Raw genomic sequence first — 25,028 nt, forward strand, 5'->3', positions numbered from 1 at the left:
CCCACTAGCCATACAGACATTAAGCATTTAGTGCCTCCCCCACCATCATGTTCCCCCCCCCCACCCTGTCTCATCATGTCCCCCCACCCTGTCTCATCATCCCCCCCCACCCTGTCTCATCATGTCACTCATCATTCCCCCCTCATTCCCCTGTCTCATCCTCCCCCCATCATGTTCCTCCTATGGCATCCAGTGGTTTTCAACCTGCGGACCTCAAGATGTTGCAAAACTACATCTCCCAGCATGCCCGGACAGCCAACTGCTGTCCGGGCATGCTGGGAGTTGTAGTTTTGCAACATCTGTGTGGTGGATAGTGCGGGAGACGCTGATTAAAAGGTAGCGCAGATCCGACCAAGGTAGGGCTCATTTTAATCAGCGTCTCCCGCACCTACCACACCAGTATCTGTGAATAGTGCGGGAGAAAACAAGTGACAGTGCTGGGAGGTGACGCTGCTGGTGACTGATTTAAAGTGCCCGCGGCCGTGCTGTTAATACTAAACAAGCAGACGCTGCTGCGGCCGCTTTAAATCAGTGACCAGAAGATTTATCGGCGTATAACACGCAGGCAGACTTTTTGCCTTAAATTTAAGTTTTAAAAGTGCGTGTTATACGCCGATAAATACGGTAACCCCTTCCATGCTAAAAGTTTAAATCACCACCCTTTTCCCAAATTCCATATAAAAAATATGTAAACATAATAAAAATAAACATATATGGTATCGCCGCGAGAATAAATGTCTTAATTATAAAAATGTAATGTTAATTAAACCGCACGGTCAATGATGCATACATTAAAAAAAATCCCGAAGTCCAAAAATGGGCATTTTTGATCATTTATACCCGAAAAAATTATACCCGAAAAAAAAAAAAAAGTGATCAAAAAGTCCCATCAAAACAAAAATGGTACTGATAAAAAAGGCGCAAAAAATTTACCCTCGTACATGGAAAAATTAAGTTATAGGGGTCAGAAGATGACAATTTTAAACATACAAATTTTGGTGCATGTATGTTATAATTTTTTTAAAGTAATAAAATAAAACCTAAATAATTTGGGTATCCTTGCAACTGTATGGACCTACAGAATAAAGATAAGGTGTCATTTTTACCAAAAAGTTCACTATGTAGAATCAGAAGCCCCCAAAAGTTACCAAATTGAGTTTTTTTTTTCAAGTTTGCCCCACAAATATTTTTGTGGTAAAATGATTGATGTCATCACAAAGTATAATTGGTGCCACAAAATAAAATGGAAAGCGTTATGATTTTTAGAATGTGAGGAGGAAAAAACGAAAGTGCAAAAAAAATGAAAAATAGCCCGGTCCTCAAGGGGTTAGTAAAACATGGCGTAAATGTTACAAATTAGGTATTTGTTGTTAACGCATTGACATTAAGTGTTAAGATGACTTGTTGGTTTGACCACAATTTCACCTCACAAATAATTTTGTTTCAGAGAATAAATTATGAAAAAATGAGGGAAGTCATTACAAAGTACAATTGGTCCTGCAAAAAAAACAAGCCCTCATAATGATGTGCAGATGGGGGTGGGGGGAGATGGAGTTGTGGCTATTAAAGAGTGAGGAGGAAAAAATTTAAGTGCAAAAATAAAAATTGGCCCTGTCCTTAAGGGGTTAAGGTTTATAGAAGTATAATGTATAATTCTAGCAGCATTAAACTCCAATACAATCATGAAGGGAAGGTCCAGTCATCTGTAAGTTAAAATGCTAGCATATGTCTTTCTGTTGTATTCCGTTACCATTTTAATTTGCTTTCTGAGGCTGCATTCACATCTCTTTTTTGCAATACGGTTGCCGTATCCGGTTTTAGCAAAAAAACATATTGAACGGTATTCCAAACCGTATGCATAGACATTACATTGACAAACGTATGACAACCGTAGCATCCGGTTGCGTACGTTTTACTTCATTTACGGTTGCATGCGGGTTTTTTTTCGCACACAAACCGTAGTCTACTACGGTTTGAAGTCCGGTTGAAAAACCGTATCCAACCTGTATACGGTTATTTTAAAATGGAGTTCTATGGGAACCGTATTCAACCGTATGTGCGTACGGTTAAATCCGGTTTGCACAATACTGTTTTTATTTTTTGGGAAATTCAATAAAAAAAGAACTTTATTTAAAATGTTGACAAAAATAAAACCGTATCCGTTTTTTTTTTTCCAATGAAAACGTACGTATTAAAACTTATGCAAACGGACATCCGTTTTCAAACAGTAAAAGGTTTAAAAACGTGAGGAGGCATATACGGTTGCATACGTTTCAGTCCGGTTTGGAGACATAAGTTTTTTTACAGAAACGGGATACAGGACCCGTATGGCAAAAACGAGATGTGAATGTAGCCTGACGGTGAGTGGATACAGTCAGCACAGGTTTTTAGCCTCTTGAAGCTGGGCTGTTTACACAGTTGCTTGGCTTGTTACTATGTGGCAGTGCTCTGTTGTAACAAGTTTTTATACTCTACATTTATGACCATTTTGAAAACCCTTATCAAATTGCTTTATTTGGATATCTGGAGTGGTATACCACATGATAACTGGAAGTAAATGTACATGAGTGAGTGAATGCAACCAGCATGTAAAGGAACAACCCTGCAGCCCTTTTAAATTAACATAATTATATATACTTTGATACAATGATTTACAGAAAGGTTTGCCTGAAGGAATGGTGTTCAGTATGTCTAATTATGATCTATGATGACTATTCTGAATGTGGAACTGCACACCCACACAGATACTGGTAACTTAAATGACTGACACCAGTTGTGTTAAAGGAGTACTGCAACCATAGAACCCTGCGGATAGGGGATAAGTGTCTGATCGCGGGGAGTCCAACCACTATCCCCATCATTTTTTTTCCAGTGACGTACCCCTTTAATGGGAAATGTAGGCTGCATTTGGCATACACAGTAAATAGTGCTGAGGCTCCTGATAATAGCTTATGCCTTGCTGGAGTTTTTTTTAAAGGCCTCCAGTCAGGAGATGTATTTGTGATAGTTTAGCAGTTCCCTGAAGTGGTCATGTAAACAAAAACTGAAAGCAGGGTCACCCAGACTAACCTCAATATACAGGTAGAAAGAAACAGGGTCACATGTACTATCTGCCTGTATTTTCAGGTTACTGTGGGTGACCCTGCTGTCAGTTTCCATTGAACAATTCTGACTGTCTGCATACAAAAGGAGGCAAATAGAAATGCAAACAGGAGTCACCAAATCCTGACACCTGACCCTGTTAGTACTGCTTAACCTGTTGGGGACGAAGGGCGTATGCATACGCCCGTGGGACTGGACCGGGATGACTGCTGATATCGATCAGCAGGCACCCACGTGCAAATGCCCAGGGGGGTCATCAGAGCCCCCCCATGTCGGCAATCGACGCAAATCGCAAGTTAATTCACACTTGCGATTTGTGCCGATTTCAGGTCATACGAGTCTATGGTGACCCGGAATATAAGGGGGATTGCGGTTGTCTAAGACACCTACGATACCCCTGAAGGGATAGGAGTGAGGTGGCAGGAGTTCCACCCCTCCTATCCCTGCTATTGGTCGTCAGAAGCGACGACCAATAGCAGATCGGGGGGGGGGGGGTTAACTTTCGTTTTCCCCGTCCTGCCCACCCACAATTGGCGGGTAAGAACTGGGAACCAAAGAGGACCGGGCGCCGAAGTCCACTAACCCGTCCGGAGGCAGCGGGCGATGGTGATCGGCGGGCGGCGATGTCGAGCGGAAGAAGAGGACGGATCCTACGGAAGCCGGTAAGTTGCCTAGCAACATCTGGAGGGCTACAGTCTGAGCATGCTGGAATATGTAGTTTTGCTACATCTGGAGGGCTACAGTCTGAGACCACTATACAGTGGTCTCTAAACTGTATCCCTCCAGATCTTGCAAAACTACAACTCCTAGCATTCACAAACAGCTCTTTGCAGTCTGGGCATGCTGGGATTTGTAGTTTTGCAACAACTGGAGGGTCACAGTTTGGAGATCACTGTGCAGTGGTCTATAAACTGTAGCCCTCCAGATGTTGCAAAACTGCAAATCCCAACATGCCCATACAGCAAACCGCTGTCTCGGCATGCTGGGAGTTGTAGTTGCGTACCTCCAGCTATACCTCCAGCATAACTACATCTCCCAGCATGCCCTTCGGTGATCAGTACATGCTGGGAGTTGTAGTTTTTCAACAGCTGGAGGCACACTGGTTGCAAAATCATCATGAGTTGGGTAACAGAACCTAACTGAAGGTTTTCCAACCAGTGTGCCTCCAGCTGTTGCAAAAGTTCAACTCCCAGCATGCACAGTCTGTCAGTACATGTTGGGAGTTGTAGTTTTAAACAGTTGGAGGGTACATTCACACAGGCAGGTATACAGTACTCATCGTAACCCGCCAGTGCGAATGTACCCTAAAAACACTACACGAACACATAATAAAGGGTAAAACACTACATATACACCCACTTACACTGTCCCCCCCGTATTTTACGGCAGTGTTTCCAAAACGGAGCCTCCAGCTGTTGCAAAACAACAACTCCCAGCATTTATGGACAGCCACTGACTGTCCAGGCATGCTGGGAGTTTTGCAACAGCTGGAGGCACCCTGTTTGGGAATCACTGGCGTAGAATACCCCTATGTCCACCCCTATGCAATCCCTAATTTAGTCCTCAAATGCGCATGGCGCTCTCTCACTTCGGAGCCCTGTCGTATTTCAAGGAAACAGTTTAGGGCCACATATGGGGTATTTCCGTACTCGGGAGAAATTGCACTACAAATTTTGAGGGGCTTTTTCTCCTTTTACCCCTTATGAAAAGGAAAAATTGGGGGCTACACCAGCCTGTTAGTGTAAAAAAATTTACACTAACATGCTGGTGTTGCCTCATACTTTTTATTTTCACAAGAGGTAAAAGGAAAAAAAGACCCCCAAAATTTGTAACACAATTTTTCCTGAGTACGGAAATACCCCATATGTGCGCGTAAAATGCTCTGTGGGCGCACAACAAGGCTCAGAAGTGAGTGTGCTATGTACATTTGAGGCCTAAATTGGTGATTTGCAGAGGTGGCTGATTTTACAGCGGTTCTGACATAAACGCAAAAAAAGAAATACCCACATGTGACCCCATTTCGGAAACTACACCCCTCACGGAACGTGACAAGGGGTATAGTGAGCCTTAACATCCTACAGGTGTTTGACGAATTTTTATTAAATTTGGATGGGAAAATGAAAAAAATAAATACATTTTCACTAAAATGCTGGTGTTACCCTAAATTTTTTATTTTCACAAGGGAAAATACGGTAGGAAAAAAGCCTCCCCAAATTTGGAACCCCATTTCATCCGAGTAAGAAAATACCCCATATGTGGATGTAAAGTGCTCTGCGGGTGAACTACAATGCTCAGAAGAGAAGGAGTGCCATTGGGATTTTGAAAAGAAAATTTGTCCGGAATTGAAGGCCACGTGTGTTTACAAAGCCCCCATGGAGCCAGAACAATGGACCCCCCCCCCCCATGTGACCCCATTTTGGAAAAGACACCCCTCATGTAATGTAATAAGGGGTGCAGTTAGCATTTACCCCCCACAGGTGTCTGACAGATTTTTGGAACAGTGGTCCGTGAAAATGAAAAATGTAATTTTTAATTTCATTTGCACAGCCTACTGTTCCAAAGATCTATCAAACGCCAGTGAGGTGTAAATACTCACTGCACCCCTTATTAAATTCTGTGAGGGGTGTAGTTTCCAAAATAGGGTCACATGTGGGGAGGTCCACTGTTCTGGCACCACAGGGTCCTTTGTAAACGTACATGGCCCCTGACTACCATTCCAAACAAATTTGCTTTCCAAAGGCTCAATGGCGCTCCTTCTCTTTTGAGCATTGTAGTTCGCCCACAGAGAATTTTAGGTCCTAACATGGGGTATTTCCATACTCAGAAGAGATGGGGTTACAAATTTTGGGTGGAATTTTTTCCCATTACCCTTTGTAAAAATGGTAAATTTGGGTTAAAAAAAACTGCACTCTAGTGCAAATTTTTTTTTTTCATTTAAACATCCGATTTTAACAAAAAGTCGTCAAACACCTGTGGGGTGTTAAGGCTCACTGGACCCCTTGTAATGTGCCTTGAGGGGTGTAGTTTCCAAAATGGTATGCCATGTGGGGTTTTCTGCTGTTCTGGCACCATAGGGGCTTTCTAAATGTGACATGCCCCCCAAAAACCATTTCAGCAAAATTCACTCTCCAAAATCTCCTTGTTGCTCATTCCCTTCTGAGCCCTCTACTGCGCCAGCCGAACACTTGACATATACATATGAGGTATTTCCTTACTCGAGAGAAATTGGTTTACAAATTTTGGGGGGCTTTTTCTCCTATTACCCCTTGTAAAAATTCAAAAACTGGGTCTACAAGAACATGCGAGTGTAAAAAAATGAAGATTGTTAATTTTCTCCTTCACTTTGCTGCTATTCCTGTGAAACACCTAAAGGGTTAACAAACTTACTGAATGTCATTTTGAATACTTTGAGGGGTGCAATTTTTATAATTGGGTCATTTGTGGGGTATTTCTAATTTGAAGGCCCTTCAAATCCACTTCAAAACTGAACTGGTCCCTGAAAAATTCCAATTTTGAAAATTTTGTGAAAAATGTCTGATGTCTTCCAAAAGTAAAAACATGTCAACTTTATGATGCAAACATAAAGTGGAAATATTGTATATGTGAATCAATATATAATTTATTTGGAATATCTTTTTTCCTTACAAGCAAAGAGCTTCAAAGTTAGAAAAATGCAAAATGTTCATATTTTTCATCACATTTTTGAATTTTACACCAAGAAATGATGCAAGTATCGACGAAAATTTACCACTACCGTAAATTAGAATGTCATGAAAAAAACAATCTCTGAATCAAATTTATACGTAAAAGCATCCCAGAGTTATTAATGCTTAAAGTGACAGTGGTCAGATTTGCAAAAAATGCTCCCGTCCTTAGGATCATAATGGGCCCAAGGGGTTAAAGGGTTACTCCACTGGAAACTTTATTTATTTATTTATTTATTTTTTTTTTTTTAAATCAACTGGTGCCAGAAAGTTAAATTGATTTGTAAATTACTTCTATTAAAAAATCTTAATCCTTCCAGTACTTATCAGCTGCTGTATACTACAGAGGAAGTTCTTTTCTTTTTTAATTTCCTTTCTGCCTGACCACAGTGCTCTCTGCTGGTACCTCTTTCCATTTTTGGAACTGTCCAGAGTAGGAGCAATACCCCATAGAAAACCTATGCTGCTCTGGGCAGTTCCTGACTTGGACAGAGGTGTCAGCAGAGAGCACTGTGGTCAGGCAGAAAGGAAGTTCAAAAAGTAAAGAACTTCCTGTGGAGCATACAGCAGCTGATAATTACTGGCAGGATTAAGATTTTTTAATAGAAGTAATTTACAAATCTGTAACTTTCTGGCACCAGTTGATTTAAAAAAATAAATAAAAATGTGTTCCAGTGGAGTAACCCTTTAATGGCCAGAATGGTAATAGAAGTGCCACATTTCAGACTTTCTGTAATCCATCCTATAGGTATAGGAGTTAAATTGTACCTGTAATTTCCAAAAACATTTGATAATACTAGATATCACGTATAATGTAGATACTAACATTATACGTGATATATATGTGTGTGTGTGTGTGTGTGTGTATATATATATATATATATATATATATATATATATATAATATGTATGTGTGTGTAATGTCCTCTGCCCTGCCTGTCCACCCTCACTTCCTGTATTTGGACTCTTTACAGAGACACACTGGCAATAGCTGCAGCGACAAAAATATGCACAATTTTTAACCAATGTATATTACAAATGTACATATGTTATTTTGTACATTTAACCCCTTAACGACCATGGACGTGTATACACGTCCAGGCAGGATGAACGTTCCCGCACCAGGATGTGTATACTCGTCCATGCTTCTTGTGGGTGCTGCCCAGTGCACCCATGAGATCGCGGCAGGGACTCTGCTGTAAGACACAGCCGGGACCCTGCCGCACTGCCGGGACCAAAGTAAACTTCGGTCCCGGCAGTTTAACCCTTACAGCCGCGGTCGGAAGCGACTGCGAGCTGTAAGGAGTTTTGACAGAAGGAGGGGGCTCCCCCTGTCTCTCTCCTGTAGCACCCCGCAATGATCGCGGGGTGCTGCTGCTTACCTGGGCAGCCGGGGGTCTTTACAAGGACTCCCAGGTCTGCCCCGGTTATTGCCTGTGAGGACGTGCTCATATGCTGCCTGCTAGTGTAAAACAAGCAGGCAGCATATATCTGCAATGCTTAGGAATACTAAGTATTCCAAAGCATAAAAAAAAGTGAAAAAATAACTAAAATGAATAAGTGTATAAAAACAAGTAGTATAAAAAAGTGTAAATAATAAATTAAAAAAAAGTGTGGTGTAAAAAAATAAATAATAAAAACACATTCATTAAATAAATATAGTAAAAGATAAAAATGTATAATGTGTAGGATCACACGGCGCACATTTGCAGCATATTACATGCTGCGGATGCCCGCCAACAGTCACAATAATGAGCTCCCTGCTACGGGTGGGTAGCTTTGTGTGTCCACTAATGGCGTCTGATTTCCCGCCGGCAGTCATGAGCGGACACACTGAGCTACCCAGCCACAGCAGTGATCTCGCCCTTGTGACTGCCGGGGGCATCCGCGGTGGGAAATATGCTGCGGATGCGCTCTATGTGACCCTACACTGCGTCCCATTCATACTGCGTTTCCGCAGTGTTAGAGGTATCCGTCAGCATCACGTCAAAAAGAGTGATGCTGACGTATACTGTAGCAGCCCCAGTCATTTCTGACTGCTACAATATACATTGGCATCCCTTTTTTGACATAACTGACACCTATACTGCAGAAACGCAGTATGAATGGGGACTATTCATATAATGATGCCCTGAAAGCCAAAGGGGGCTCCTCTCCTTTGGGGTCCTACCACACGGCCAAGGAACCAAATATGGCCTAAGCGGGGGTATTTCCAAACACGGGCCGAGCAGCTCAATAAAATATAGGGTGCATTTCTTGCTATATCAGAAGTGATGTACAAAAAATATGTCCCACAAATGATGCATTTGTGAAAAAAAGGGAATTTCGAATTTTTAACACTGACATTGTAATAATTCCTGACAAAAAACGATGGTGTTAAAATACTCGCTGTACCCCCTAGCGAATACCTTGAGGGGTCTAGTTTTTAAAATTGGGTAATTTGGGGGGTGTTCCTGTGTTCTACTACCTTAAAATTTCTGCAAACCTTGCATAACACGCACAAAAAAAAAATGTTCTTTTCAAATTTTAAAAATTTCAAGTTCAATTGTTAGGCTTCTAATTAATTTAAAATGTTAATAAAAACAAAAAAAAAGCTGTCAAAATAAAGTAGACATCTGAAAGTATAAGTTTCATAAACTATTTGGTCAGGTAAGTATAAATATATGCAACCTATTAGTGTTAAAATAGCAAAAAAATCGTAATTTGAAAAACAAAAAAATAATGATATCGGCTTACTTTTACTATGTACATGATGGACGACTTGTGACAATAAACAAATGTCAGAATTATCGTAATTGGCAAAACGTTACCAGAGTTATTCTCTAATAAAGACAGACATCCCCGATTTGAAAAAAACAGGCCTGGTCTTTCAGGGGCGTACAGGTTTATTTGGGTTGGTCCTTAAGGGGTCAATATACATTTTGTTTTCAAATGACAGGTACACTTTAACACATGCAAGGTGCAGTATAGTATATTAAATAGTATATACATATTTTTTTTTCTCCTCAGACACAATCTGCTCAAGTTGCAGAGGTTGAGCCACCACCTCAGCCCTCCCCGGAACTGATGTTACCAAATGTTCTGAAACCAGAAGAGGGTTTGGAAGTATGGAAGAACTGGGCACAGACAAAGAATGCCGAACTGGAAAAGGATTCACAAAACAGACTGGCACCCATAGGAAGTATGTATAGATTCTTGTTAAGTGAGGGATATTGCTTGAATGGTTTGGCAAAATTTACCTTTCCTTCTGTTACCTTCTGGGATTACCAAACTTTCTTTCTAGAGGTGAGTGAATTTACAGTGATTCGATTCGTCACAAACTTCTCGGCTCGGCAGTAGTTGACTTTATCTTGCATAAATTAGTTCAGCTTTCAGACTCTCCTAGGACTGTATCCACCTTTTCCAGCCCACCGGAGCACCTGAAAGCTGAACTAATTTTATGCAGGATAAAGTCATCAACTGCCGAGCCGAGAAGTTTCTGACAAATTGAATTACTGTAAGCTCGCTCATCTCTCTTTCTTTCTTTTCTTTCCATCCAACCTGTCTGAAGAATGTAACTTGTGCAGCATGTATCATCAAGGTGCTTGAGTTACATAATCAAATGTTTTAGCTTCAGTATTTCTTTTAATATAGGTAAGGAAGTTTGTATGTGAAGTGTGGAGCCATGTAGTTACAGACTGACTGACTTTTTTTTTTTTTTTTTTTGTAAGTTTGGTTAGGGGGTGGGGGGGGGGGTGGAGATTTGGTGCAATTAATGGGGTGGTTTGACACTATGAAAGATTCTCTGACACAGGGAGAGACATTCCACCATGTGGGTCTGTGATGTGTATGAAGGGGCTGGCTGGTTTATCTAACTTAAGTCAGCCAGCTCTTTCCTCGTGTGAACAAACGACAGGCAGAAAGCCTTCTGGATGGTCCATTAAAAATTACTAACATTTAAGTCATTTCACTTTAATAGTCTTTGAAGGGAGTGCAGGATGCAGTGATGGGGAGACATGGCTGCTGTGCATCCAGTGCTCATCTCTAATGCCGGGCAGCGTTAACATGGATCAATGCCATGTCTACTTCTATTTAACCCCTTCCCGCTATTGGACGTATGCATACGTCCAGGCGAACTACACGTTCGTGCAAATGGACGTATGCATACGTCCAAGCGATCTCCTGCTCTGCCGCGGGCAGCACAGGAGATCGCGGGTGGGACTCGGCTGTCAATCACAGCCGGAGTCCCACCGCAGTTGCCGGGGCCGCGATCGCGCCGGTCCCGGCAGCATTAACCCCATAGATGCCGTGATCAGTTCTGATCACAGCATCTACGGTGTTTGCAGGGGGAGCGCTCTCCCCCTGCCCATCAACGGCGGCGCCGCGATAAAATAAGGGGGATCGGGGGTGTCCAAGACACCCTCGATCCCCCTTGAAGAGATAGGAGTGAGGTGGCAGGGTTGCCACCCCTCCTATCCCTGCTATTGATCGGCGGAGCGGCCGACCAATAGCAGACTGGGGGCGGGGTTAAAGTTCGGTTCCCCCCCGCTATGCCCACCCATCGGTGTCCGGGCACAGCGGGGGGAACCGTGTAATAGCGGCGGCAGCGGCGGTCACTTACCCGGCGGCGGCTGTGATCATGGCGGCGGTGGAGGGGAGTATGGCGCCGCGTGTCCGGGAGTCTGTTGCCTAGCAACATCTGCAGGGCGACAGTTTAGAGAGTGGTCTCTAAACTGTGGCCCTCCAGATGTTGCAAAACTACAACTCCCAGCATGCCTTGACAGCGGTTTGCTATGTTGGCATGCTGGGAGTTGTAGTTTTGCAAGATTTAGAGGGGTTCAAGCTAGAGATCACTGACAGTGGTCTCTAAACTGTAGCCCTCCAGATGTTACAAAACTACAACTCCTAGCATGCCCAGACAGCAGTTTGCTGTCTTAGCATGCTTAGATTTGTAGTTTTGCAACATCTGGAGGGCCACAGTTTAGAGACCACTGTCAGTGATCTCTAGCTTGAACCCCTCTAAATCTTGCAAAACTACAACTCCCAGCATTTAGGAACAGCAAATGGCTGTCTCGGCATGCTGGGAGTTGTACTTGCGTGCCTCCAGCTATTGCATAACTACATCTCCCAGCATTCCCTTTGGCAATCAGTACATGCTGAGAGTTGTAGTTCTGCAACAGCTGGGGGCACACTGGTTGGGAAATACCGAGTTAGGTAATAGGTTCTATTACCTAACTCAGTATTTTCCAACCAGTGTGCCTCCAGCTGTTGCAAAACTACAACTCCCAGCATGCACGTTCTGTCAGTGCAAGCTGGGAGTTGTAGTTTTGCCCCCCCCCTCCCCCCTCCCATGTGAATGTACAGGTTACATTCACACTGGCGGCGGATTACAGTGAGTTCCCCGCTTGAAGTTTGAGCTGCAGCCGCAGCTCAAACTCCTAGCGGGAGACTCAGTGTAATCCGCCGTCAGTGTGAATGTAACCTAAAAACACTACACTAACATAAAATAAAGAGTAAAACACTACATATACACACGTACACTGCCCCCCCCCCTTCCCCCCCAATAAAAATGAAAAACGTATCCTACAGCAGTGTTTCCAAAACGGAGCCTCCAGCCAAAACAAAAACTCCCAGCATTTCCGGACAGCCATTGACTGTCCAAGCATGCTGGGAGTTTAGCAACAGCTGGAGGCACCCTGTTTGGGAATCACTGGTGTAGAATACCCCTATGTCCACCCCTATGCAAATCCCTAATTTAGGCCTCAAATGCGCATGGCGCTCTCACTTTGGAGCCCTGTCGTACTTCAAGGCAACAGAATAGGGTCACATATGGGGTATCGCCGTACTCGGGAGAAATTGCCTAACAAATTTTGGGGGGCTTTTTCTCCTTTTACCCCTTATGAAAAGTTAAAGTTGGGGTCTACACCAGCATGTTAGTGTAAAAGAAAACATTTTTGTACACTAACATACTGGTGTTGCCCCATACTTTAAAATTTCACAAGCGGTAAAAGAAAAAAAGCCTCCAAAATTTGTCATGCAATTTCTCCTGAGTACGGAGATACCCCATATGTGGGTGCAAAGTGCTCTGGGGGCGCACAAGGCTCAGAAGGGAGAGTGCACCATGTAAATTTGAGGTCTAAATTGGTGATTTGCACAGGGGTGGCTGATTTTACAGCGGTTCTGACATAAGTGCAAAACAATAAATACCCACATGTGACACCATTTTGGAAACTACACCCCTCACGGAATGTAATAAGGGGTACAGTGAGCATTTACACCCCACAGGTGTCTGACAGATCTTTGAAACGGGTCTGTGAAAATGAAAAATAAAATTTTTAATTTGCACAGCCCACTGTTCCAAAGATCCATCAAATGCCAGTGGGGTGTAAATTCTCCCTGCACCCATTATTACCTTCCGTGAGGGGTGTAGTTTTAAAAATGGGGTCACATGTGGGGGGGTCCACTGTTCTGACACCACGGGGGGCTTTGGAAATGCACATGGCCAAATTCTCTCTCCAAAAGCTCAATGATGCTCCTTCTCTTCTGAGCATTGTAGTTCGTCCCCAGTGCACTTCACATCCACTTATGGGGTATTTCCATACTCAGAAGAGATGGGGTTACAAATTTTGGGGGATATTTTCTGCTATTATCCCTTGTAAAAATGTAAAATTTGGGGGAAAACAAGCATTTTAGTGTAAAAAATTATTTTATTTTTTTACATATGCAAAAGTCGTAAAACACCTGTGGGGTATTAAGGTTCACTTTACCCCTTGTTACGTTCCCCAAGGGGTCTAGTTTCCAAAATGGTATGCCATGTGTTTTTTTTTTTTCTGTCCTGGCACCATAGGGGCTTCCTAAATGCGGCATGCCCTCAGAGCAAAATTTGCTTCCAAAAAGCCAAATGTGACTCCTTCTTCTCTTCTGGGGTATTTTCTGCTATTATCTTTTTTAAAAATGTAAAATTTTTGCTAAACCAAGCATCTTTGGTAAAAAAAAAAACATTTTTTTTTACATATGCAAAAGTCGTGAAACACCTGTGGGGTATTAAGGTTCACTTTATCCCTTGTTACGTTCCTCAAGGGGTCTAGTTTCCAAAATGGTATGCCATGGTTTTTTTTTTTTTTTTTTTGCTGTCCTGGCACCATAGGGGCTTCCTAAATGCGACATGCCCCCCGAGCAAAATTTGCTCTCAAAAAGCCAAATATGACTCCTTCTCTTCTGAGCATTGTAGTTCGCTCGTAGTGCACTAAAGGTCAACTTATGGGGTACCTCCATACTCAGAAGAGATGGGGTTACAAATTTTGGGGGGTATTTTCTGCTATTAACCCTTGCAAAAATGTGAAATTTGGGGGGAAACCACATTTTAGTGAAAAGGGGTCTAGTTTCCAAAATGGTATGCCATGTGTTTTTTTTTTTTTGCTGTTTTGGCACCATAGGGGCTTCCTAAATGCAACATGTCCCCCAAAAGCCATTTCAGAAAAACGTACTCTCCAAAATCCCCTTGTCGCTCCTTCGCTTCTGAGCCCTCTACTGCGCCCGCCGAACAATTTACATAGACATATGAGGTATGTGCTTACTCAAGAGAAATTGGGCTACAAATTCAAGTATAAATTTTATCCTTTTACCCCTTGTAAAAATTCAAAAATTGGGTCTACAAGAACATGCAATTGTAAAAAATGAAGATTTTGAATTTTCTCCTTCACTTTGCTGCTTTTCCTGTGAAACACCTAAAGGGTTAAAACACTTACTGAATGTCATTTTGAATACTTTGGGGGGTGCAGTTTTTGTAATGGGGTCATTTATGGGGTATTTCTAATATGAAGACCCTTCAAATCCACTTCAAACCTGAACTGGTCGTGAAAAATAGCGAGTTTGAAAATTTTGTGAAAAATTTTAAAATTGCTGCTGAACTTTGAAGCCCTCTGGTGTCTTCCAAAAGTAAAAACACGTAAATTTTATGATGCAAACATAAAGTAGACATATTATATATGTGAACAAAAAAAAATAATATTTGAAGCTCTCTGCTTGTAAGTAAAATGGATATTCCAAAGTTAGAAAAATGCAAAATTTTCAATTTTTTCATCAAATTTGGGGATTTTTCACCAAGAAAGGATGCAAGTTACCACAAAAATTTACCACTATGTTAAAGTAGAATATGTCACGAAAAAACAATCTCTGAATCAGATTGATAAGTAAAAGCATTCCAGAGTTATTAATGTTTAAAGTGACAGTGGTCAGATGTGCAAAAAAGGGCTGCGTCCTAGAGGTGAAAATGGGCTGTGTCCTTAAGGGGTTAAATATCGAAATCCTTCCAGTACTTCAGTTGCTGTATGCTCCAGAGGAAGCTGTGTAACTCTCTCCATTCTGACCACAGTGGTTTTGCTGCCAACTCTGTGTCAGGGACTGTCCAGAGCGTGAGCAAATGCCCATCTCCTGCTTTGGACAGTTCCTGACACGGACGGAGGTGGCAGCAGAGAGCTCTGGAGCATACAGCAGCGAATGAGTAATGGAAGGCTTAAGTTTTTAATTAGACATAATTTACAAATCTGAATAATTTTCTAGCACCAGTTAATTTAAACACATTTTTGTCCCTCCAAAGTACCCCTTTATGTTTGCTGTGAAAAGTGAATCATGGTAAAACCTGATTTTAGGGATTATGGAGCAAGCTCAGGAGCTTGACCTTCTCCATTCATAGTGGGTGCCATATGTTAAAGTGTTCCTGTCATTTGCAAAAACATTTTATATAATGTAGATAATACCATTATATGTATATTTGTTAAAAAATATGTGTATTTTTTGGGGTGAAAAAATGCTGTCCCTGCAGCAATGGCTTGTGAGACAAAATACAGGAAGTGAGGGTGGATCAGGCAGGGCTCTGTGCACTGAGACTCAATGACACGCCCCCAGCTCACACAGCAGGCTGGTTGACAAGCCAGGAGTCTGCACAGAGCCTTGCTTATCCTGCCCAGAGACACACAGGCAATAGCTGCAGGGACAGCATTTTTCCACGTAAAAATATTTGAATTCTTTAACAAATGTATATTACAAATAATGCTGTTATCTACATATGACCTCTGCAAACAGGTACACTTTAACCAGTTGATGTCTAAGGATGAGACTGCAATTGTTGTATGGCGTGGGCTCCCGACTCGATCCTGCACAATACTGGCTGGCCCTCAGCTGATTCCTGTACCTGTCAAAGTTCACATCGGCATCTAAAGGGACATTTAAACCATCCCTGGTGGTGTAGTGGGGTTTGATCGCTTTTTATTTATTTTTTAGTGATATAAAAAGTGACCCAAAATACGCTATTTTGGACTTTGGAATTGTTTTGCGCATACTGTGCGGTTTAATTAATGATATAGTTCGGACATTTACGCACGTGGCGATACCACATGTGTTTTAATTTTTTTAATGGGAAAAGGGGGTGATTTGAACTTTTATTAGGGAAGGGGTTAAATCACATTTATTAACTCTTTTAAAACATGCAGTACATTGATTGCGGTGGTCCCAATCAGCCCAACTGAGCTGCTGGGAATGCTTCCTTTTACAGTTTAGACGCGCCGATCAACTTTGAACGCAGCATCTAAAGGGTTAATCGCGTGTGTCACCGCGATCGGTGATGCGTGCTATTAGCCCCGGGTACCAGCTACAGTTAGAAGCCGGGACCGACCCTATATGATGTGGGGTCACCGCATGACCCCGCGTTATATCGTGGGAATGGGACTCAGGACGTACAGGTACGCCCTGAGTCCCCTAGAGGTGAAACCGCACGGTCAATGGCGTACACATGGAAAAAATTGAAACCGCACGGTCAATGGCGTACACATGAAAAGTTACCAAAAATGTTTTATATTTTTGGTCACTTTGTATACGCAAATTTTTTTGATAAAAAGCAATCAAAAAGTGACATCAAAACAAAAATGGTACCGATAAAATCTTCAGATCATGGCGCAAAAAATAAAAAAAAAGTTAGAGGGGGCAGAAGATGACAATTTTATACTTACTAATTTTGGTGCATGTACTTTTAATTTTTTTTTTTACTGAAAAGTGCACTGCATAGAATCGGAAGCCCCCAAAATTTACCAAATAGTGTTTTTATTTTTTTTATTTTATTTTTTTTTCAATTTTGCCCCACAAATATATTTTTTTCTGGTTTCGCCATAAATTTTGTGGGGAAGTGATTGATGTCCTTATAAAGTACAATTAGTGGTGCAAAAAAAAGCCCTCATATGGCGCTGTATGTGTAAAATTTAAAGCAATTTGTTTTTTCCTCATCACCTTCAAGTGCAAAAATAGAAAAACCCTGTGGCTTTGTGGAAAAATTGGGCAAAGGAAGGGAATGGGGGCTCAAAAAAACGAATACTCTAGTCCAGCTTGTAGTCCTCAACAAAATTGCTCTGATGCTCCCAACACAATTGCTCTGATGCCCCCGTACAAGGAGCACAGGATTCTGAAGCCAATCGCTATTTTCAATGCAGTCACGTGCAGTGTTTTGCAATACATTATATGGTAAATTGTGGACCATGTTATCAGGGCATATAGTAAGTAACAAAGTAGTAGTTGTTTAGCTCCCAAAACATCCCGAACAACCTCTTAAGGCTATGTTTACACCTTGGAATTTCCGTCCGGAATTCTGCTTCAGCACAGTCCCGTTTAATTCAACGGGATTCTGCTGCACTGTGCACACTCTGGAATCTCCTTGCCAGATGTTTCCCCACGCGGAAATTCAGAATTCCGTGTCTCTGCCTGTTCATTCTTTCCACAGGGAATGCTTTGCAGTGTCTGAGACGGCGCATTCCTGTGCGGTCGTAGCGCTGGCATATTATGACTGGGTCCGCAGACTGGAATGTCTGCACTGAGACTTTCCGTGTGGACATAGCCTAAAGGAACTTTTGCTGGCATCAGTTGAGTTACCCCGGCGTATTACTAAATCTTTCAATGTTAGGCTTTAAGACAGGTTTACTATCTAGCTGTTTGACCAGCCCCGACAATAGTGTTGTATGTCTTTCCAGGACGCCAGCTTTTGAGGTTCCAGGAAGATCTCATATCTTCAGCAGTTGCAGAGTTGAATTATGGCTTATGTCTTATGACAAAAGAATCTCGCAATGGTGATGGAGAACCCTATGACCCAGATGTACTCTATTATATTTTCCTTTGTATTCAGAAGGTGGGTATGAATTTTGTTGCACTCAATAGAGATAATTAGGGAAATATAATGGAATATAAATGTAATGGAAATACATTTTAATGTCCGAAATTTATTTGATTCCTTTTTTGCATTGACATTTATAAAATCTTTCTTTCCAGTACCTTTGTGAAAATGGAAGAGTAGATGATATATTTTCAGATCCTTACTACATCAGGTTCACAGAGTGGCTTCACCAGATTCTAAAGACATTTCAGCCAAGAGTTACACCCCTTGGTAAGTGCTAGTTGTGGTCTTTTCCATGTTGCATTTGTTATCATTTGTTTATATTACATATAATATATGTTACACAAATTAGGACTTAAAATTCTGAAGGATAACTGTATGAAGAGAGAACAGCTGCTCGGAGATATTTACTGTACTTGTATCTATTCTGTTTGTTGAAATTCATGCCACATGCATTTACATTCAAGAAAGAGGCAATTTCCAGGTTCTGAAAAAGTAGTCCTAGACCCAAGGGACTGAAGAAACTTTTACAATGATTTCCTTCAGTCCCTGTTCTGCTTATCTTCCTCTCTTGACAGTCTGCTGCTCCACTGTGTGATAATAAATAGCTATTGTCATTATTGTCGGTGCAGTCACATGGACGACAGAGGGCCAGCTGGGGAGACAGAAAATACTTGTTGTGAACAGGGCTGTGGAGTCGGTAGATAAATGTTGCGACTCCGACTCCGGAGTTTTCTGTGCTTCAGACTCAGACTCCCCGACTCCTCTGTATTAATATGTGAATGTATTTTATACATTCCTTGAAGGAAAGAAAGGGAACATACATGTCATTACCACAGGACTACTGGCTGGGAAGCCAACAGTCTACTGTATTGAACAGTTTGTGTGCTGATCTGCTGCTGAAGATAGGGCAGTGGGAGGATCCAGAAAGGGGCATTTATTATAAAACATGATTTCATTAGTAGAATCCCATAGTCAAGTTTAAAGGGGTACTCCGCCCCTAGACATCATATCCCCTATCCAAAGGATAGGGGATAAGATGTGAGATCGCCGGGTTCCTGCTGCTGGGGACCCCCGGGATCGCCACTGCGGCACCGTGCTTTCATTACTACACAGAGAGAGTTCGCTCTGTGCGTAATTATGGGCTATACAGGAAATGGAGCAGCGTGACATCATGACTCCGCCCCTCGTGACATCATGGCCCGCCCCCTTTATGCAAGTCTATGGCAAGGGGCGCCCCTTCCCATAGACTTGTATTGAGGGGGCGGGCCGTGACATGAGGGGCTGAGCCCTGATGTAACGATGCTCCGGCCCCTGTATCGCCCGTCATTATAGGGGATAAGATGTCAGATCGCCGGGGTCCCGCTGCTGGGGACCCCCGGGATCGCCGATGCGGCACCGCGCTATCATTACTGCACAGAGCGTGTTCGCTCTGTGCGTAATGACTGGCGATACAGGGGCCGGAGCATCACTACATCACGGCTCCGCCCCTCGTGATGTCTAGGGGCGGAGTACCCCTTTAAGCTAACAATCGAGTTTACAAGTTTTTATAGCCTTAGCTGAATGGCAGCAGTTTTTCCAATGGTTTACAGCTTCAGTCTTGAACTATTGACCCTCCATTCCCTTCACTTATACAAGTGTCTCTAGTCCTGCAAAAAACCTATTTCCTTAATCCAGTGAGAGGCTAGGTTACCTATGGGTTCCCTGTAACAGCAGGACACAACACTATGGAAAGTATAAGTATTGCCCCTCCTAATTGTGCGTTGTGTGCCATATAGTAAAGCACATGAAAAGCATGCTTCTTCAGTCACTTAATGTGTTCATTTTGCGGTTACATGAGGCACTGCATGAATTGATCTTTTCTTATAGCAGAGAATTCATTAATTATAACTTTTAGTGAATTAGGACATTTAAACTTGCTTTTTTTTTCCAATCTAAATTTAGTAGGAGTCGGAGTCGGTGCATTGTTTGCCGACTCAGACTCCAGGTACCCAAAATTTCGTCCGACTCCTCGACTCTGACTCCGACTCCACAGCCCTGCTTGTGAAGACTCTTAATGTACTATACAGTGTCAAATCTTCTGACCCTTTCACCTTTTTCAAATTTATGTTGCGGCCTCATCAATATTTCCACCCCATCCATCAATCTGCATGCGCGGCCACCTGCATAACTTACATGATCAACAGGGCAAAACAATAAAGGAGCAGGGGGATTAGCAAGTATATGTATCTGTCAAACAGATTACCCAAAATGACAAGCCAAACACAGGAAGATATAGAGAAATAATAAAGCTAAAGTAGCCCCTAAAATGTAATCAGCAATGAATGGTGAACTCATTGAATATCATATACAGGGGTGTGGAAATAAAAAAAAAAAAACTACTTGTCCAAGGGACTAAAGCGGAACACAATCTACTTGTCCCTCAAGAAAATCTACTTGTCCTTGTTGATGAAATAATTTCAACCAAAATAGTCTGATCCCCCCCCCCACTAGACCACCAGGGATGGATATAAGATCCTTTAGACACTGCTGACAGCGCTGATCTAATGGTTTAATAGGTGATCGCAGAATGCCAGGCTATTAGCGGGGGGGGGGGGGGAGCTCTATCTCCTTTTACACCCGAGCCAACCACAGAAAAGTCTAGATGTAACTTTTTGATCACCTTATAAAAAATTTCTCATATGAAGTGACCAAAAATTAGCAATTCTGGACTATTATTTTACATTTACACCGTTCACCGTACGGTTTAATTAACATCATATTTTAATAGCCTGGACATTTCCACATGCAGCGATACCACTTATGTTTATTTTTGTACATTATTTTTATTTAAAGAAAATTGGAAACTTTTATTAGTAAGGGGCTTATTCACATATATACGCACTTTTTAAAATATTTTAATCACTATTTTTCAGTCTCAATAGGGACTTATGTGTTACTGGGGGGGGGGGGGGTTCTGCTTCTCCAGTTTATGTGGTGCATTTTGTGTCAGAAAATGCTGGAAGTTGCATTTAGTTACTAGATAACTACAACTCCCAGCATGCCCTGATACAGCCTATGGTTCTGTGGGTGTTGCAGCGTGTTGCACTGTATAGTAGGACAGTTAAGGTTATTGTGTAACATGCTGGGAGTTGTAGTTTTGGTTTGTGTCAGCTGCAGAGCCATAGGATGTGTCAAGGAATACTGAGAATTGCAGTTAGTAACTACAACACCCAGCATGCCCTGATGTAGCCTATGGCTCTGCAGCTGACCCGAACCAAAACTACAACTCCCAGCATGTTACACTTTATAGTTCTACAGTTTAGGTTATGGTGTAACATGCTGGGAGTTGTAGTTTTGGTTCGGGCATGTTTGTGTGCATCCGTGGGGCTCTTGGTCGTCGGGTGAGTATGAAGGGGGGGGATTCTGGGGGTGCAATTTAGTGCGGGTGCCACTAAAAATAAATAAAATTAGATGGCACAACTGCCCTAATGCCTGACGTGACAGTCCGCTCCTATACAAAACATTCATGCATACACCTATCATACATACACCAGCCACTGCCCCCATATCATGCATACACACACCCCCGCCACTGCCCCCCCCCACATCATACATTACATACACACATACCATACATATACACCATACATGTACACACATCATACATACACCCGCCGCTGCCCACCCCACATCATACATCACATACACACATCACACTTAGACATCATATACACATCATACATTACATACACATCACACATAGACATTATACACACATTATACATTACATACACATCACACATAGACATTATACACACATTATACATTACATACACATCACACATAGACATTATACACACATTATACATTACATACACATCACACAGACATTATACATTACATACACATCACACATAGACATTATACACACACATTATACATTACATACACATCACACATAGACATTATACACACATCACACATAGACATCATACACACAGTATACATTACATACACATCACACATAGACATTATACACACATCACACATAGACATCATACACACATTATACATTACATACACATCACACATAGACATTATACACACATCACACATAGACATCATACACACAGTATACATTACATACACATCACACATAGACATTATACACACATCACACATAGACATCATACACACAGTATACATTACATACACATCATACACACATCATACATTACATACACTCACACCATACATATGCACACATCATACATACACCTGCCGCTGCCCACCCCACATCATACATCACATACATACACACATCACACTTAGACATTATACACACATCATACATTACATACACACATCACACTTAGACATTATACACACATCATACATTACATACATATCACACATAGACATCATACACACATACACTCACACCATACATATCCACCAGTGTTTCCCAACCAGGGTGCCTCCAGCTGTTGCAAAACTACAACTCCCAGCATGCCCAGGGCATGCTGGGAGTTGTAGTTTTGCAACAGCTGGAGGCACCCTGGTTGGGAAACACTGATATACACCATAGATATGCACACATCATACATACACCTGCCGCTGCCCCCCATCATACATTACATACACACATCACACATACTCACACCATACATATACAACCACCCTTCCTGCCGCCGCCTGTATTCTCGGTCTCCTCACCTGAGCTGCCATGAGTGGACATCAGAGCTGTAGTCAGCGCCGTGTGAGGTGAGATTTCCGTCCTCCTCTCCCCCCCCCCCCCCCCCCTGCTCTGTGTTTTCCCCGTGCAAACAAGCAACCGCCCCGTGGTGGATTAGGTCCTGTCTAGACAGAGCAGGGGAGGGGGAGGGGTAGAGCTGTGTGTGGGGGATGGAGCTGTGCACGGAGCTGTCTACGTCCTTTCTCTCACCCTGCTGTGTCTTCTGAGCTCCGTCCTCCATCCTCCGGGAGGGGAGATAAGGGGGCTCTGCAGTCAGCTGGAGACCGCTGCCCCCTCCATACACCCTGAGGGTCGGTGTGAGGTGGAGACTTGCATCGGCTCCTGCGCCTCACACCGACATTAAAGAAAAATAAGGGAGAAGTCTGTCTGTCTGTCCCTGCTAGCCCGATACAGGGCTAAATCTATAAACAATTCACCTGCCCGGCACCCAAAACTACTTGTCCCGGGCGTCGGGCTATAGGATTTCCACATCCCTGATATACCAAACAAGAAAAACTGTGTCACTTTTATATGAAAATACCCACAAAATAGAAAGTTTTATTAAAAAATTAAGTTGTAAAAGTACACAGTAGTTCATGAAAGAGGGAATACATACATCAAAAACGGGATGACATCCCCAGAACCCGAACATCGTAATATGAATACTAATATATCAGAGTGCACATCGTATAGTCACAAACAAAAAACAATATACTTACATTATATATTAAGACAGTTGACAGCACAAATGGCAATTAAGCAATCACCTAATGATAAAGTGCATCAGGCTGTTTCTGATATTATAAAGAAAATGCCAAGAAATATTATAAGTAATAGACTATAAACACCCAAAAACTAGTGCTTATGTTGGTGCAGGGACCAGGATAGTGCCATTCCAGTGCGCATTTCGGCACATGTGACCTCTGTCCAGGCGAATGTAATATGTGCCAAAACGTGTGTTGGTGGCGCTATACCGTCCCTGCACTACTATGAGCTCTAGAGTTTTTGGGGCTGTTTAGTCCCATGTATTCTTGTATTGTTCCTTTATACATTTTTTTGGCCTCTGGTCTGTATAGTATGTTGTTGTATTATTCCTTCAAACATTGTTTGGGCCTTCGGTGCTGTCTAAAGAGGTATGGCATCATGGTTAGGATTTTTCTTAGGGAAATGCTCTTCCTATCCAAGAAGGCAATTGCCTTGAGATGGATGGACTATGGTAATTCTCAATGGAAATGTTTGGTGACCACTATAATTCTCACGACATAACCACGGTGACCAGAACAGCCAAGATTGTGGATGGAGGTCTCCTTACCTGCCTCTGGCCTTTCAGCAGACCAAAGAAGTAGATTTCTGCTAATACTGATCAGTGCTATGCCTATGTGTTGCACTGAACAGTATTATCAATCTAATGTCTCCTATGGGGACATAAAATGTGTAAAAGAAAAAAAAGTACTTTTTTTTTTTTTTTTTAATATAAATAAGCCCCCTCCCCAAATAAAAATGTAATCGCTCCTTTTTCCTATTTCACCCCAAAAAAGTGTAAAAAAATAAAGAAAATCATATTCGTATCAGTGCGTTCCTAAATGTCTGAACTATCTAAATACATTGTAAGTGTTCCCGTATAGTGAACGACGTAAACTTTAAAAAAAAATAAATAAAAAAAAATTCAAAATCACTGCTTTTTGGTCTGGTCACATGCCAGAAAAAATGTATAAACTATTAAAAAGTCACATATATGTATGCAAAAGGGGTACAAAAAAAACTACAGATCACGGCGCAAAAAAAATTAGCTCTCATACAGCCCCTGTTTATGGAAAAATAAGATAGTTATAGGGGGTCAGAATAGGGCAATTTTAAACATACAAATTTTGTTTATAAAGTTTTTTAGTTTTTTTTTAAGCAGTACAATAATAGAAAAGCATGTAAACATGGGTATCATTTTAATAATATTGACCCACACAATAGAAATGTCAGTTTTACCATAAAGTGTACTGCTTGAAGACAAAACCCTCCCAAAGTTGAAAAATTCCGGTTTTATTATCAATTTCCCCACAAAAATTTGTATTTTTATGGTTGCACCATACAAAGTACAGTTGGTCGCGGAAAAAAACAGCCTTCATATGTAGGCTGTAGACGGGGAAAAAATAAAAAAAAGTTCTACCTCTTAGAAGGCAAAATTTATTGTCTGTGTCCTTAAGGTTAAAATGGGCTACGTCATTAAGGAGTTAAAGGAAAAAAAATTATATACATATTGAGGGACATTTATCAATGTTTGCTTATGTATTCTTTTTTTTAGTAATTTTTTCCTTACTTTTTTTTTGCTTATGTGCGACGTATTTATCAACTGCTTTCAGCCTGTTGATAATTTTCT

The 25,028-nt window shown here is 41.9% G+C and overlaps 1 protein-coding gene across 4 annotated transcripts in view; it reads left to right on the forward strand.

The window, feature by feature from the left end:
• QRICH1 (glutamine rich 1) overlaps positions 1-25,028 on the forward strand; it is a 63,984-nt gene that overhangs the window by 25,669 nt on the left and 13,287 nt on the right. For all 4 annotated transcript variants that reach the window (XM_056524781.1, XM_056524785.1, XM_056524783.1 and 1 more), the window contains 3 exons: positions 9,816-9,987; positions 17,801-17,955; positions 18,096-18,210. In XM_056524781.1, coding sequence (XP_056380756.1) covers positions 9,816-9,987; positions 17,801-17,955; positions 18,096-18,210 — 442 coding nt within the window. The remainder of the gene's footprint in view (positions 1-9,815; positions 9,988-17,800; positions 17,956-18,095; positions 18,211-25,028) is intronic.

This window comes from Hyla sarda, chromosome 6 (assembly GCF_029499605.1).
Source record: "Hyla sarda isolate aHylSar1 chromosome 6, aHylSar1.hap1, whole genome shotgun sequence".
NCBI lineage: Eukaryota > Metazoa > Chordata > Amphibia > Anura > Hylidae > Hyla > Hyla sarda.